At 44.0% G+C, this 17,519-nt stretch overlaps 1 protein-coding gene across 1 annotated transcript in view; it reads left to right on the forward strand.

The window, feature by feature from the left end:
• Positions 1-17,519, forward strand: part of LOC122812116 — a 1,581,175-nt gene that overhangs the window by 69,516 nt on the left and 1,494,140 nt on the right. The window contains exon 2 of the mRNA XM_044084402.1: positions 16,256-16,331. Within this exon, the coding sequence (XP_043940337.1) occupies positions 16,256-16,331 (76 nt within the window). The remainder of the gene's footprint in view (positions 1-16,255; positions 16,332-17,519) is intronic.

The following is a 17,519-nucleotide window of genomic DNA, read 5'->3' on the forward strand; positions in this document are numbered from 1 at the left end:
AAGCCAAAAATAATTCTGATTGCCCCAGACTGGCCACGCTAGCACTGGTACCCAATCCTAAAGGGCTTGTCTCAAGGCCCAGCCTGGACTTTACCTCAAATTCCTCATCTTCTGAATCAATAAAACAATCCAGTCATGCACAGCCAACTCAGAACCTTAAATCTGACTGCATGGCAAATTAATATAGCCACTCGGAACACATCTCTCTAAAGCTGTTATGGATGTCATTTTGGAAGCTAGGAGGCCCAGCACCAGGAAATCTTATGCAGAAAAATGGAAGAGATTGTGCTTGGAACCAGGCACAAGGACTTGAACCTCTTGTTCCAAATATTCCTCAGATTTTACAATACCTAACTGAGATGCTGGACAAAGGCCTATCCTCATCAAAGATCCATGTCTCTGCCATTTCGGCTCATTACAATATGGAACCTCTTGATGTTATGTGATCCTATCTCTCCTACATTCCGTACTGATGGGCTCGGAGCCGATCCTCGGCTCCGACTCGGCACGCTATGCTATAGAGCGAAGCCTCTTATTGGCTGAGCTATTCTCTATCCCAGGATGCACCACCACTACTCCCCCAGATCTCGTTTGCCGCTTACAAGCTAGGACGTGGTCTCAAACTTGGCTGAGCTAAGTACTGTTTTTTTCTAAAGTTTTCCTGTCAGGAAATTCTCTTTTCTTACCCAAAAGCTGTTTTAACAGCTGTTGTTGTTGTACGCGTGTGTTTGGGTACATTTTTTGTGGTAAATTGTGTGTTTGTTTAAGGGAAAGGTTTCCCGTTTATGTTAGAGGGGCCTTCCCCTATTCTTCAGCTAGTTTCTCTTATTTTAAGGAGGTCAAGTACCTGTTTAAGTTAGAGGGTTCTTGGCCCTCCTTTTTAGTGTTTGTGATATTTGTATTGTATAGTTAAGAAAAAAAAAAAAAAAAAATTTTGTATTGTGGTTTAAAATCTTTGTTCTGACTAGATAGTGCTTCTTTTTCCACTGTTATAGTGACTATTTTAAAGGCATTATGTCAAAAGAACATAGACCCTCAGGGTTCAAAAAGTGCACGAGGTGCGGTTATAAAATGTCTATAACCGATGACCACTCCTCGTGCGTATATTGTTTAGGCGCCAAGCACCTACAGAAGTCCTGCAGCGTGTCACGCCTTTTCCTCTAGAGTCCTCCAAGAGAGGAAGAATAAATTGATCTTGAAAGGGCTGATTAAACCCTCCTTCGAGGAAGCCTTATCTTCCTCATCCTCTCCAACTAAAAAAAAAGAAAGCGTCTGCTCCGACCAGCCCGTCGGAACAGACTGCTAAGAAATCCAGGCGGGCTTCTCAATCGGCTCCACGGACTTAGGAGCCGAGGGCGGAACGGTCTGCCTCGATGCCCCCAGTCTCGACGACTCTGGTTTTGGAGCAGAGGACTGGGGCTTTGAGAGGCGGGTCACCTTCATCGGCTCCACTGATTTTGGAGCCGTTGAGGGTTGCCGGCTCAGACTCTTCCCCTTCGGCGCCGAAGCCCTCCTCGGCACAGAGGGAAATTGTTTTGGAATCTTCCTCGGCACCGATACTGGTAGAGTCCATTCGGAGCCAGTCCCCCAGTCCTTTGGAGCCGATGGAGAAGTCTGTTCGGACCAGATTGGTTTCCTCTAGATCTTCCAAGATGTCTGATTCGGACATCGACAGGGTGCTCCTAAGACTGTTTCAGTCTCCTGTGTTCCAGAAATTAGTTTAGGCTCCAGCCCATTTGGCTTCGGAGCCGATGGCCCACCCTGTAGTTCTGGTTCCTCCTCCTCCAACAGCCTCGGCACCGTTGGAGCCTGTGCTGGTGGAGCCGATGGAGGTTTTTGGGTCGGCTTCGACCCTTACTCCAACCCCGGCTCTCGAGTCGGAGTTCGGGACACGGACCTCTTCTGTCGGCCCCGAGGGGGACGCTTCGGGACTGATGTTTTCGGTTCCGAGCCTTCCTCTTGGTGAGTCAGCGGCGGGGGTACCGTCTACTGTTGTGGCCACGGGGGTCAGACCTTCCCAGAATTCTGGTGGTCCGGCCTTCAGGGCCATGAGGAGTGCTTTAGTCAAATCATCTTTGGCTACCTCCACGGCCTCGCCAGTACCTTCCCTACATACGGAGACTGGGTCTTTGGCAGTCCCCCTGTCCTTAGACAGCGGAGCCCTGGGGCCTGAGGTCACCCCCACTGGGGGTTCCCCCCCTCCTGGAGATCCCTCTGAAGCTTCTTCAGAGGAGCCCCCAAGGAAAAGATTGTGCAAGAGGAAGCACGTAGACTTCCCCGATGAGTCTCTCACGTCAGACACTGATCTTGATGCAGAGGGGTCACCTAAGTCGTCCTCAGATGTCTCCTTCGCAGACCTCTTGGAAGCCCTCAAACAACGAGGCGGCTGGCTGTCCAAACCCCCTTCTGCTGACGAGTTGGTGTTTCTTAAGGCCTTCAGGGCTCAGCCCTCTGCCTCCTGGGTGTCTCCGCCCTTCGACAAGCTCCTAGATTTGATCTGTCGAAGGGTGTGGGAACATCCAGATTCTGTGGAACCGGTGCCTGCTCGCCCAAATAAGTTCCTATCAGCACCCCCAGAGAAGGAGTTTTTGACAAACGGTGTGGCTGTAGATGCCTTGGTGGTGGCATCTGCTACCCAGAAAGATGTAGCAGAGGCTTCGACGTCCGTCCATCCTCCTAATAAGGAGTCTAGGAGCATGGATCAGTACGGGAAGCGCACCCTTAGTTCAGCGGCCTTTACCTTAAGGTCCCTGAACTATTTATCGCACTTCATCAGGTTTCAGAGGGATCTGATCAAGGAGCTTTCAGATACCCTCTTGGGTAACCTACCTGAGCAGCTGGCCCAGACGGTTGGCTCTCAGTTGGCTACGCTGTCATCCATATTAAACTCGTCCATGAGGCTCATTTCATATGCGTCCGAAGGGGTGAGTAGAGCGGCGGGTATGGGTATTGCTCTACAGAGGCAAGCCTGGCTCCGCCTGTGTCATTTTGCGGAAGCCTTCAAGTCTTCCTTTGCCGATGCTCCCTTTGATGGATCCTCTTTGTTTGGACCCAAGGTAAAGGACACATTGACCTGCTGCGAGCAAGAAGGTAAGACTTTGACTGCCGTAGGGGCACGATTTTCCACTCCCTTTCGGCCTTATCCCAAGGCGAAAAGAGGAGGGAAAATGTGGTTCCGTAGATCCCAGAAGTCTTATCCCTCGCAGCAGGACGATCCCCCTTCTAGAGGCAGAGGGGGAAATTTTTCTGGAAGATGCCGTCCCAGAGGCGGCAGAGGCCCCTGCAACACTGGAGACCGCGAGTCCTTTCATGGCTCTTCAGCCTTCCACAATCCCTGAAGGATTGCCTGACTGTGCAGCTCCGGAGCCAGTCGGGGGTCGTTTTTCGAGGCACCTGAAAGCCTGGGAAGGTATCACTCAGGACCGATGGGTGCTTCGAATTATCGCCTGAGGTTACGCCATCCCCTTTTCTCACTCCCCTCCTCGACCCAAGAAAATCCCGGACCCGCCACCCAGTCAACGGGAAATTGCAGCCTTAGAAGTCTCAAAGCTGCTTCGAAAAGGAGTCATCCAACCGGTCCCCGCAGACCAGATCGGATTAGGGACTTAAGATTCTTTTTGGTGCCAAAAAAGACCGGGGACTTGAGGCCCATTTTGGATCTCAGCATTCTAAACCGTTCAGTCAAAAAGTCCAAGTTCCGAATGGTCACCTTACAATCCATTCTCCCACTGCTGGAGAAAGGTGTTTGGATGTGCTCCATAGATCTCAAGGACGCCTATTACCACATCCTGGTAGATCAGGCGTCCAGGAGACATTTGCGCTTCAGCCTAGGAGACAGTCATTTTCAGTTCCGTGCGCTGCCCTTTGGTCTCACCACAGCCCCCAGGGTGTTCACCAAATGTTTGGCGGTCGTGACTGCTCACCTGAGGAGTCTAGGATTCCAGGTGTTTCCGTATTTGGACTGGCTCCTAACTGCCACCTCCAGGCATCTACTATTGCAGAACCTACAAGCCACAATATCACTAGGCACTTCCCTTGGGATCACCTTCAATTGGCCAAAGTCTGTGTTGCTGCCATCTCAACGCATAAGATTCATCGGAGTAGAAATGGACTCAAACCGAATCCGGGTCTACCTTCCTACAGAAAGAATACAAACCATACAGGCTCAAGTCCGAGCCTTGCTTCTCAGATCCAAAGCTCCAGCCAGGATGGTCTTGCAGCTATTGGGATCTGTCGGCCACGGTTCTTCTAGTCCCCCTAGCAAGGTTGCATATGAGAATTCTCCAGTGGCTTCTTTCGACACCGTGGTCCTTTCAGGATCTCCCGCTCCGTCACATCATACGGATCACGGAAACTTGCAAATGGGACCTTCGCTGGTGGCTGGTTCTGGATCAGGGTCTACCTTTTGTTCCACCTCCTCCTATGGCCACTTTTACCACGGACGCCTACCAGATGGGGTGGGGGTGGGGGGGGCATTCCCTGGGCAGGTCAGTCCAAGGCAAATGGCATTCAGAAGAGTCGTCTTCATATCAACATTTTGGAAATGAGGGCGGTGCTTCTATCTTTACAAGCCCTCCACGATTACCTCCCTCAGGGCGTAATTGCCGTTCACTCCGACAACATGTCAGTGGTCTGGTATCTGAACAAGCAGGGAGGAACCAGATCCTACCCTCTTTGCAGAGAGGCCATGAGAGTCTGGGAATGGGCAGTGGCGACCAGACGTTTTCTGATAGCAACTCGTATCCCTGGCAAATTCAACATGATAGCCGACAGACTGAGCAGAACTATCTTCTCTCCTCACGAGTGGTCTCTGAACAATGCAGTGACAACTAAAATCTTCAGCAAATGGGGAATTCCTTTTTGCGACCTCTTCGCAACCCCGCTGAACGCAAAGTGCAGAAAGTTCTTCTCCCTCACTCCAGCTCCGGGGGAGAGTCCTATGGACGCACTAGCCCATCCTTGGCCCACCGGCTTGCTATACAACTTCCCCCCCAGTTCCCCTCCTCCCCAGAGTGATCCAAAAGGTGTCTCTCTTGGGGAGCAAAATGATCTTAGTTGCTCCTTACTGGCCTCGTCAGGTATGGTTCTCCTATCTTCGGAAATATGCACTGGACGGTCCATGGTTCCTGGATCAGATCCCAGACCTATTAATTCATCAGTCGGGACTTCTCCACCAGTCCCTTCACACTTTGAATTTAACAGCTTGGCTCCTCCTCTTCCGACTATAGTCAGGAATCATACCTTAGACCCGGAAGTCATACATATCTTGTCTTCGGCCCACAAGTCTGCCACTAAGAAATTGTATACTAGCAAATGGAAGAGATTTGCTATTTGGGCTCAACTCCGGGGTCTGGATCCCATCACTATTCCTGTATCGGAAGTCCTAAAATTTCTAACTTCCCTTTTCAATCAAAGTTCTTCAGTCTCTACCATCAAGGTCCAATTGGCAGCTATTTCAAATTTTCATGAATCTATAAACCTTCATGAAAGGTGCTGCGCTTTTACGACCTCCGATTTCTCATCCTGCTCCTCCGTGGGATCTCGATGTGGTGTTACGTGCCTTAACCTCCTCCCCCTTCGAACCGGCAGCAACATGTGATTTGAAATTTCTATCGTGGAAAACTGCTTTTCTGGTCGCGATTACTTCTGCCAGAAGAGTTTCAGAGCTTCAGGCTCTATCTGTAAAACCACCGTACCTGGTTTTTCATAAAGATGGAGTATCTCTCAGGCCTAATTCATCCTTTGTCCCTAAAGTTTGTTCCAGTTTTTGCCTGCAACAGTCATTAGAACTTCCAGTTTTCTTTCCAAAGTACTCTAAAGCAGAATTCATATTCCACACATTGGATGTTCACAGGCAATTGCGTTTTTAGACAGGACCAAACAAAGAAGGAAAACAGATCAATTGTTTGTGTCCTTTTCGGATAATGAATTGGGCAAAGCAGTCACAAAGGTCACCATTGCCAAATGGATCAGGGACTGTATTAGTCAAGCTTATTCCTCTTCTAATAAAGAGCTTACGACCTCTGTCAAAGCTCACTCTACAAGAGCTATGGCTACTTCTATAGCATTCCATTCTAAGCTTGCCATTAGTGACATTTGTGCTGCAGCTACGTGGTCTTCCCCGCACACTTTCATTTCCCACTACAAATTAGATGTGGCATCCCGGGGGCGAGCTTCATTTGGTTCCACAGTGCTCAGGAGTGTTTTCCAGTGAGCCACCCAGGATTTAGGTGCTAGGGACGCTGTCCCATTAGTACGGAATGTAGGCGAGATAGGATCACATAACATCTTTTAGTTATGTACTCACCATAACTTTAGATGTTTGGGATCCATCTCGCCTACATTCCCAATAACCCACCCTCCTTCCCCCTTCCTTGGAGATCAGAAGAGATCGGACGATCCGAATTCTATTTCATCTTGAAACATCTGGCAATGTTATATAAATAAGTTGTGTGTGTGTGCATGAATGCGGACAAACAAGATCTGGGGGAGTAGTGGTGGTGCATCCTGGGATAGAGAATAGCTCAGCCAATAAGAGGCTTCGCTCTATAGCATAGCGTGCAGAGTCGGAGCCGAGGATCGGCTCCGAGCCCATCAGTACGGAATGTAGGCGAGATGGATCCCAAACATCTAAAGTTATGGTGAGTTTTCTCACATCCACTGCTAAGACAGTACCTCAGAGGGGCAAAAAACATAAGACCCCCAAGGAGAGCAGATACCTACGTGGGACCTCAACTTTATTTCAAAATGGATAGGACACAGCATTCATTTCTGCTATGCACAGCATGGCAAGTCAGTGCCTGAGAAGATTAGGCCACATTCCACCAGGGCAGCAGCCAGTTCAACAGCCTTTCTCAGAGGAGTACCAACCAAGAACATTTTGGAGGCTGCAACTTAGAGTTCAGTGCACACTTTTACCGAGCATCATCACTTGCCTCATTACTCTAAATCCAGAGCAGGCTTTGCCACTGCAGTTCTGCAGGGCCTCATAACCACTCCTAATTCTATTTAGACCCAGCTGCCCTACCTCCGCTTTGGGATTCAACCCAAGTGTAATGACTGCAACAGTGAAACACGAACATAGTACAGTTGTGTACCTACCTTAAATGTAGATGTTGTATTCACTGTTGCAGTCCAGGTTAACCACTTCCATCACCCTTTCTTTGCTGGGACTACTGTGTTTTTTTAAGTAATATTTATTGCCTACCTCCTTGGGGGCACCTGACATCGGGGGCAAGAAAAACTGGAGAAAATGGCGTCTGCTGCATCTTTTATACCCCTGGCGCACTGACGTCAGGGAAGTGGCGACAGCAACTGACTTCGGACTAGGACTTTGGAATTCAGGCCGACTGCAGGCCGACTGCAGGTAGCCTGCCAGCAGGATAACCCAAGTGTAATGACTGCAACAGTGAATACACTAACATCTACATTTATGGTAGGTACACAACTGTACTTTACCCTCCCTCCTTCCCCGTAACATCTTTTGGCTATACCTCTACTTTCCTTTACTAGGCTTAAAAGCGTTTTTGGTGTATTTGCTTTTTTGTTGTAGGTATACCTTTGTTTAATTGCTCCCTATTAGGGGGGCACCTGACATCTGCGGCAAGAAAAACTGGAAGAAGGGACCGCAACCGACGCAGGACCCAAGACTTTGTTAATCAGGCCGACTGAGGGCAACCTGCAAGCAGATTACCCAAATTTAATAACTGCAACAGTGAGTACACTCAACATCTACATTTATGGTAAGTGTTAACACAACTGTAGTTTTTCTGCCTATGTCTTTCAGGACTATGTTTCATTATTTCATTAGATGGAAAGTGTTATCCCCTGTAGTGATTTAAAGGTGGGGAGGGGGCACAGTCCAGTTTGGGTACTGTTGCACATTGCTTCTGACTGTATCTTTATCTTTTTTATACAGGAGGATTCCTTATAGTACTGTGGTAGTTTTGATTTATAATCGGACCTCCCCTTGTGTTTCTTTAACCTTTTTAGCATGGGGGTTTGTGCTGCTGCTACAGACAGCTGGACAAATGCAGAAGGCATATAGTCATGTTTTTCTAAGGCGATCCTTAAACATCCCTTTCTCAATGTTAAGTGTGTAGTAAAGCCATGTTAAATAACCAACTGGATGGTGCTTCAGCTTTTTTTAACCCTTGGCACTGATTTGGGTTTAACCAAGGCTTCACTGTAGTGGTACCAACATGTAATTTAGGTTAACAGAAGTGCAAACTTAGCAGTTTGGCGGATTTAGGCTGCTCCTGGGTATAAAACTCCTAATGGTCCAGGCCACATGTGTATGCAGTTTGTTGAAAGTAGCACTGAAAAAGGTATACAAACAATGGAAATATCAAAATATAATGACAAATGTTAGGAAAAATGGACCATAACTGTTCTATAACTAAATGTTATAGCAAATTGACACCATAAGGAGAGAGCATTTCATACCTGGGTATACTTGTGTCCCTACTAGAGTTGAGATCTGTAGTTCCCAACAGATGCCAGGAAAACTTCCAGAAGTAATTCTTAAATTCTGATAGTGTAATTCCATCATGGAAAACTAGTCGCATTTCATTTGGCACTGATACTGCTACAAGGGATTTGGGGAGAAAGAAACAGAAGCTTTTGGTTACTGAAATTTTATTTCTGACTATCTTTGTCCAGTCCAGTGTGCTACATTCTTGCATGCTGTTAGAGGCACTTGAACAGTAGGAAGATAAAATGGCATGCAGAAAGAAATTCAGAAATTATTTTTTTGTAAAGACTTGCAGACAGGTGCCCACATGGTTCTAGTGTTCCCCTCATTCTTAGTACCATACCTACTACATGGAAGTGTAGTTTTGTGCCCGTCTCTCAGAATCTGTTCTGGGAAAAACCTTTCACTACTTGCGTGTAATTGGAACCAGATTTTTAACTGCAATACTGGTTGCTTAACTATCATGGAATATGCACACAACAGAACAAAAACCTCCCACTGCTTGGTACGATAAAGGCTGTCCGCCACAATAATAAAACTGGAAATAACTTGGCGGTGATGATAAAAGCCAGGTCTTTATTTACAAACCACACAACAGATTGAGCGCGCTTTCGTCTCTAATCATGAGACTTCCTCAGAATCAAATTTTCATAACAGCTGTTCTGTTTAAATACTCTTATGACCAATTATTTACCATAGTAATTAATGACAATTGTAAATTGAGCAGTCCTTCGTATAAGGAATCTGCTTATAATAAAATCACATATTAAAATGTTGAATAAAATGTATTTCTGATACATATGTATAACAATTTTTTACACGTTACAAAAATATATATAAATAAACACATGAACATAAGATCTACTTGGCATAAGTTATGAAGGCAAACATGCTATTGAATGCCTATTATATGCAACACTTAATGAAGCATAAAAGAAACTTGTGTATATGTACACCATATTTACACAATACTATGTATATAATTAAAACTAGTCAACTGATACTATATTGAAAAAAACTGAATTTTAGTTATAGTTCAGTTGGAGGTGACATAGTATAACCATCTTTAAAAACTTTCAACAAATATTAGTATTCTCTTCATGCTCATAATGCATGCCCAATAATCTGTGTCTTTGAGGGTCATTAAATATTGCATGCCTACATAGATGTCTTACTAATCTGGTACTTCTATGCTGAAATAATTTAAATACATTATTTTTCCTATATTTTAAAAGGACAGCCTTTATCATACCAAGCAGTGGGATGTTTTTGTTGTGTGACTATTTGTGTTGAATTCGTCAGTACCAAACAATTCAGTTTTATGGAATATGTTTGGTTGATATGCTGCTAAGCCATGGATCAGTTGCTTGTATCAGTGGTCCACAGTAAGTTGCATGGCAAAAATGTGACTGACTGCAAAGTGTTTTAACTTGGTAGTAACAGAATGCAGGCGTGCACTTTTTATACAGGTAAAGAACCGTAGGGTTTAGTCTAGCCACTTAAACCATATAATAACATGCAACAACTTTTACTAATCCAAGCCTTGCAGGTAATGCAGTAGGGCTAGGTTTTTGAAATCCCATTAACAATGTTCTACTGTGTAACTTAATGAAAATATTTAATCAATCCACAAAACAGCATTCATTTCTCAGATGCTGTCCTATATGCCCTCGTTGCATACTTAAACCTTTTCCATAACCAGAAAACTTAAGAATTATTCTGTATTTCGACAAATGCTACAGCACTCTACTAGCCCCTTTTCAATAGCTTCTCTAAAGGTGAAATGACCCCCCCCCCCATAATGGAGAAGAACAAGGCAAGCTTCTTCAGTTCAACATTCAGACTTGCTTGTATCTTTGGGCTATGAAATAGTTGCGGCAGTGGAATTTCTCAGTAAGTTACAGCAGAATTACACAATCCCATCTCGAAGAAAGTATGCCACTGCACAAACTTAAGATCTTCATTTTCCCCTGGAGAGCACTGTGCTTTGGCTGTAAGCAGCCCCCCCCCACCACCACCACCACACACATCTTCCACTTTCTCTTATTCCCTTCTGTTAGCAAATAGTATCAATAACTGTTCAATACTGTGTGTTTATTTAAACTCTACCACAGTAGCCTACTGATACAAGGTTATCCTGGTTTTCCACCTGAGAAATTAAGACGAGACTTAGTTTCAGAGCAGGCCTTGGTCAATTGTGATTGTTCTTAACACATACTTGTCTTGTTTCCAGCCCCTCATACAAGAACCTAACAGGGTCTCTACCCGCTTAGCTCCCTGCCCTGCCCCCTATTCCCTCCCGCCCCCAGTGGTCCCACCTTTATTGCACTCAAATCCCTCCCATCTTTCCAGTAGCCAACCACAGCGCTAACCCAACACTACCTCCTCCATATTCCCTCTACTATCACACCTCCTCAACTGACATGTACAAGCATACCTTTCCTTTGCTCACTGCATGCACTCTCTTTGCATATCTTACATCCTACCAAAGCTCCATTCCCCCACTCAACCACTACCACTGTACTACTACTCACACCACCACCCATGTCTCACCCACACTCAGCTCCCCTCCCACCAGCTCAAGAACCATCCCTATGCACCCCCCATATATTCTACCAACTATATTACTCAAACGTAAAGCATCCCTACAACTTAACATAGCAACCCTCCCACCATACTTATTACCCACAGAGAACAATCATAAAATTTCCCTTATAAACAAACACATTCAAAAACTGAGAAAAATATTCATCTCATGCATATCAAAACTAGCCCTAAGTGGAGACATCCACCCCAACCCTGGCCCTACCATCTTCAACCCCAATCCTCATAATCAGACTAGAAACCACAACTTCTCCCATATTACAGCCAATAGAAAACCAAGTGACTTCCTTCTACTAAGCCTAAATATTAGAAGTATATCCAACAAAGTCCATGAACTCCATGCCACCATAGACGTATACTCCCCAGATATAGTCGTCCTGACAGAAACCTGGCTAAAACCTCACATTACCAGTGAGCAAATACTCCCTACAGGTTACGGCATACTAAGAGTAGACCGCTAAACAAAAGGAGGTGGTGTAGCTATAATATTTAAACAACATCTAAACATCCAGATCTTAAAATCATCAGCTCCACAAATAGGCAATGAAGAAATAATATATACCAACCTCAAAATTAACAGAAACAAAACCATCAACATAATTGGATGCTACTTCCCACCTGGCGAAACATCCCTCCACTAGAAAACCTCCTCAGCTGGTCTACCCACCATCTCCCCCAAGAAACTATCATCTTCGGTGATTTCAATATTGACTGGCAATCCTGTTCTGGCAACAATCCAACCCATCATGTACACCTTCATGTCTTCACCCAACTAGTCCAGTCACCAACAAGGATAAATAAAAACTCCAGCAAGCACTCTACCCTGGATTGGATACTAGTCAGTAAGAACCCCCAGTCATATATAACGGGCTGCTTAGCCTCAGTGATCACTCCCCAACATTCCTACTCAAATACCTGTACCAAGCTAAACCCGTCATCTATCGTCAGATACGTAAAAAAATAAACTTTAACCCACTCACATTCATCTCATCCCTCAAAGAATGTAACTGGCATGCTCTAAAGTACGTCAGTCTAGATGATGCAGTTGAATCTTTTAATACTACCTTCCTGAACATCCTTAATTACCATGCCCCCGTAAGATTTTCCAGAACCAAAGCACAACCCTCCCCATGGCTACAGAAAACCACTAAGTCAGAAATGAAAAACTGGGATAAAGCCTGGGAGCACTGGCGCAAAACCAAAACCCCCACAGCTAGACAGAAATTCCTAGAACTACGCAACAGAGTCCAAAAGCTAATAAAACGGGACAAATTCCAATACTACCAGTCTGCCCTAGACTCCTCGCAACACAACCCCAAACAATTCTGGTCCTCCATAAACTCCATCCTCCACCCAGGTAAAGTCAGTACCCCTCCTCCTAACATCCCTCGCTCCTCAGAAAATATTGCTACCTCATTCAACACACACTTCACCCAAACCATACTATCACTAGCTAAACAACACAACCCCCCTCCCCTCCAACCCACACCTTCAACTAGTAGTCTCCCCACTGCCTTCACTTTTTCTCCTGTACCTACCTCCAACATAAAAAAAACTCTTAGCTAAACTTAAACCCACCAAATTAGCAGCAGACAACCTCCCAAGTGAATACCTACAAATTGCAGCTGTTGCTCTGGCCTACCCAGTATCCATCTTGATTAACCGATCTCTGTCAGTTACGTTCCCACATTGTGGAAAGTCTCGCATATAATTCCCCTCCACAAAGGCGGACCCTCTGCAGAACTAACCAATTACCGCCCCATAGCTATTCTCTCTCCACTCTCCAAAATACTAGTGAGATGCATACACTCTTAGGTCTCACACTACCTCCTTACTAACGACCTCCTTTCCAGTACTCAGCATGATTTCCGACCAAACCATAGCACCACCACTGCCTTACTCTCCTTTACTAACACTATCCTTCATCATAAAAACAATGGCTATCTCTCCTCTGCTACTTTCCTAGACCTATCTAAAGCATTTGACATGGTCCCACACAACTTATCTCTGTCCTCAACCTATCCTTCTCACAATCAGTCACCAACTGGTTTCAGAGTTACCTGTCTGACTGCCAACAATCCGTTGTATGGCAGAATGACATATCTCCCCAACTACCTGTCTCCATAGGGGTTCCCCAAGGATCCATCCTTGGACCCCTACTTTTCTCTGTTTACACCAATAATCTAGCCTCTGCCACCAAACATGGCACACTCATCCAATACGCAGATGACTCTACCATCATCTGCTCAGCCCAGTCCCTACCCAAACTGCAAACTCATCCAATACGCAGATGACTCTACCATCATCTGCTCAGCCCAGTCCCTACCCAAACTGCAAAAAGTCACACAGGAAGCCTTTTCCTCTGATGAAACATGGTTATCCGATGCCCAATTAATACTCAACCCAAACAAAACTAAACTACTCTTCTTCCAACCCACCAAACATGCTCAAAACAACTCTCACTTTAACATCACAGCAAAAGACAACACCGCTATATACCCAACTGAACACACCAAATTGCTAGGAGTGGAAATAGACAATAAACTAAAATTTGACATTCACATATCCATGACCATAAAAAAAGTCCACAAAAAACTAGGAGCATTATACAAAAATAAACAATTTCTCACCAAAGCAGCAAAGATTTCAATAGCAAATTCCCACCTTATCTCCACCCTACTTTATGCCTCTCCAGTATATACCAACCTAAGGCAATGTGATCTAAACAAGCTAGAGACCTGCTACAACAAAATCGCAAAATTCGCCACAGGGGCATCCTACCATAGTCACCACTGTCTCTCTCACTTGCTGAACTGGGCTGGCTTGAACTCCCTCACCTCCTTCAGTGGTATCAACTCTCACTCACAAACTCGTAAACCATCCACTAAATGTCCCATCCCTCCAGAATCTACTCCAACCCTATCGCACCACCAGACCACTAAGATCCAGCAACAAAAATCACTTTCAGATCACTAAAGCCAATAACTCTGCTGGTGAAGCACTATTCTCTTGCGCCATAGCCAAATTATGGAACTCGCTCCCACCCACAATTACCTCCGTACCATCATGCACCAACTTCAAAACTTTATTAAAAGCGCACCTAAAAACATGCTGGCTATGCCCTTGCAACTCCCACTCTAATATCATCCACCCCATCCAACTACTACCTTTCTTTCACCTCCACTAGCTACCTTGATGATAGCAAGCTCAGATGCTCATAAGCCTAGTACTTGTTATACAGCAGGAACTTCTCATTGTTACATTTGTTAATGCCTGTTATGTACTTCACAGATAAAGATTCTAGTTGTCTACTGATGTACTATGTTCTTCATCTGTAAATATGTTGTAAGTAATTTCTATGTTAAATTGTTAATCACTATGTAATCCAATGTAACTACTGTCTTGTTTTACTGTGGAGCTTTTCTCCCCGGGCCTCTGCTGAAAATGGACCCACGTCCAGTCGGACACTCCCGGTCAACAAATATAAATAAATAAAAATAAATAAATAGGATCTTAGATATTCATAGGAGCATCTAACCCAAAAAAATACAAAAATGTAAGGGCCGACATTTCTACATACATTAATGACCATTTCTCATTATTAAGCAACTGGTATTGCTGTTAAAAATCTGGTTGCGGTAATACTGAAGTACCAACTTTCCTGTAGCATGTGAGCAAAAGCAGTGGTTTACAAAAAAGTGCTGGTTTAAAACTAAAACTTGAAATGGGGCAATGAGCTACTGAAGTGAAAAATTAACATTTTAATGCATGTGGGACAGTAACAAAGAATAGATTGACATGAAATGGGTAGAATTTAGAAACTAAATGTGATTAAAACCTAGCGATCCCACCACCACCAATAGTAAAGAACTGAAAAGTGCTTGAGAGAGAGCGGTCGTAACTTATTCTGGCCATTGAGTGGGACTGATGGTTCAAAACCTGATGTACCTTAAAATTTGTATCCAGTCTTGAACTAAAATCTATCTTTTGGGGCGTCTTAGTCATTTAAGAACAGTTAGTGACCTTGTGGCTAGAAGCAAGATGCATGTGATCAGGCCACTACAGAAATATTAGAGACATGATTACTTGGGGAAATTTACCACAACAATATACCATTGAGTTTAAAATGTGATTATGTGCTATGATGCATGTTTTAATGAGAGCAACATTAACTGCCAGAAGTCAAGTAGGTGCTGATGTGTGTTGAGCTTGGGCATCGTTTAGCAAATGTTAGGACAAATAGAAAGGGTAAAACAGTATGCTTGCTGTTAAGGTTTGAGTCAAAAAGTTCTACTGAAGAGCCAAAATGCTTCGTACTAGATCCAACTGAGAACTTGCTGCAGAATTTTTTCTTCTGTTCTGGCAAGTTCGCCCATTTGATCCCCATGGCTGTGGGAAAGTCTCAGCTGGGAGGGGCAGTCATTCAGACAGCCAACCAGGGGTGACTTGTAGGTTGTCCCCCTTAACTCTACATGCCTAGTTAAACACTTGGGAGGATTGCATGCAGTGAAGGGAATCCCTTTACTTTTAAGGGGGCAAATCCACTCTGGCAGCCTGTTCTCTCCTTGCTTCCAGGAGACTTGCACCTTTCAATCTGCCCTTAAGTGAGTGCACCCCCGGTGAGAGCAGGACATGCCCGTTCTCTTTGGGGTAGATCTTTCAAATCCTGTTCTAGTTGTCTTCCTCTTGTGTAGTTAACATTGAAATATGTGGTGATAGCTTGTTTAGCCAGGTTGTCTTTGGTGCAGTTAAGTTTTTTCCTGGGGTATCCATCCTTCATGATTGAGTTGTGAGCTATTTTGCATCTTCCTGGGGCTCTATATGAAAGAAAAAAATGAAGGTACTTGTATCACTAGACATTTTATTATAGAACTCTGGACTGTATAAAGTAGCTCATCTACCTTTTGTGTAATGTCTATCGCTTTGCTAGCATTTATTAGCAACATTAAATACAGTAGGATGACCTGACAAATCTGTACAACCAGTGAATTAGAACTTGGTAAATGTTGCTGTAGCTGAAGCTCTTCCTAGGTTAGTGTTGAGGTAATCATGTTGGTGTAATTTCAGTCACTGTTGAGGCATCTTTCTCTAGTCTTTTGGAATGTTAATGTTTGTTTTCCCAATTGTCATTTGGAACATTTTAATTTGTAGATAACGTTTTATATTTACTTTTTGCAGATGGACTGATTATACACCGTTGGGCAAGAGATTAACAGGCACTCGGTTCATTCCACTTAAGGTTCCACTAAAAGAGGTAATGTTTTAATGTGCGTTTTCTCACACACACTTCATATATATTACTTTCTTGGTATTGATGGGTAAAGAAGAGAACCTGACTACTGTTTAAACCAATAACAGACTTCCCGGTAAATGTTCTCCATAGGGTTGACACATTGGTCCTAACTGGTTAGGAATTCCCTATTTAGAATGCGCTTCCAGCCATTCCTTAACTTGGAACCTGGTATTTTTATTAGACTTTAAGCGATCATGACCGTAATTGTACTTGGAAGTTTGTGCGAATAAAAAAAACTTGTCTACTAATAAAAATGTTCATTAGTTGATACAAGTATAGCTATTTTTATCATGCAGTTCCTTGAAATTTGTCCACCTACTATAGGAGGAGGTGATGCTAGTAGATCTTGATTTAATAGTTATAAATTCCAGAGGACATACTTCAGTTGCAATATTTGAATTCTTTAGAAGAGGGTGTAGCTTCATTCTTCTAATTCTTGGTTATGACTTCCCCACAATTGATAAAATGGGCAGTGAAAGAGGGTATTTCATTTAACACCAACAATAATAGGAATATTAAAAAGAATTACTGATCAAGTAAAACAAAATTGTCCCCAACTAATGCCTATAAAACAAGATTGATGTTTCAATAAGGTACAAAGGCCACATGTTCTTTTTCTGTTGTACATCTGCTTTAAGCTCCTGTTTACATCTCCAACAAACTCGCTTCTTTTTAAACATTAATTCAGTTGAGTTGTGAAAAGATCTATGCAAGGATTTCCAAGTAAAAAGTTTAAATTTAAGAAAAGTTGTCTGGAAGATGTTAAATGTTGATGTTAAGTTGTCTATCTCGCCTTCATTCTTGCTGGATGGGTTCGGAGCCGACCTCGGCTCCGACTCGGCCACTCTAAAAGCTCGAGAGTTGGTTCCACCGGCTCGAGGCTCCCCTTATATCCCACAATGCTAGGCGTGAGTTACCTCAGATCTCGTTTGCCGCTACAGCGATCGAGGTGTTGGTTTTCTACCGGTTCTTGGTAAGTGACTTTCTTGTAAAGTTAGAGTATTAAAACCCCTTTAATTTTAATATTTATACTTATTTTCCTTAGTTTAGAGGAATTCTTATCCCCTTTCTTAAAAATTCCTGTTTTTTCCCCACAAGAACTTTAAGTTCTTCCCTTGGGCCTACAGGCCTTTTTCTTTCCCTAGTGGA

The sequence above is a fragment of the Protopterus annectens genome, chromosome 9.part0 (assembly GCF_019279795.1).
Source record: "Protopterus annectens isolate FY-2018-M chromosome 9.part0, PAN1.0, whole genome shotgun sequence".
NCBI classification, from domain to species: Eukaryota; Metazoa; Chordata; order Ceratodontiformes; family Protopteridae; genus Protopterus; species Protopterus annectens.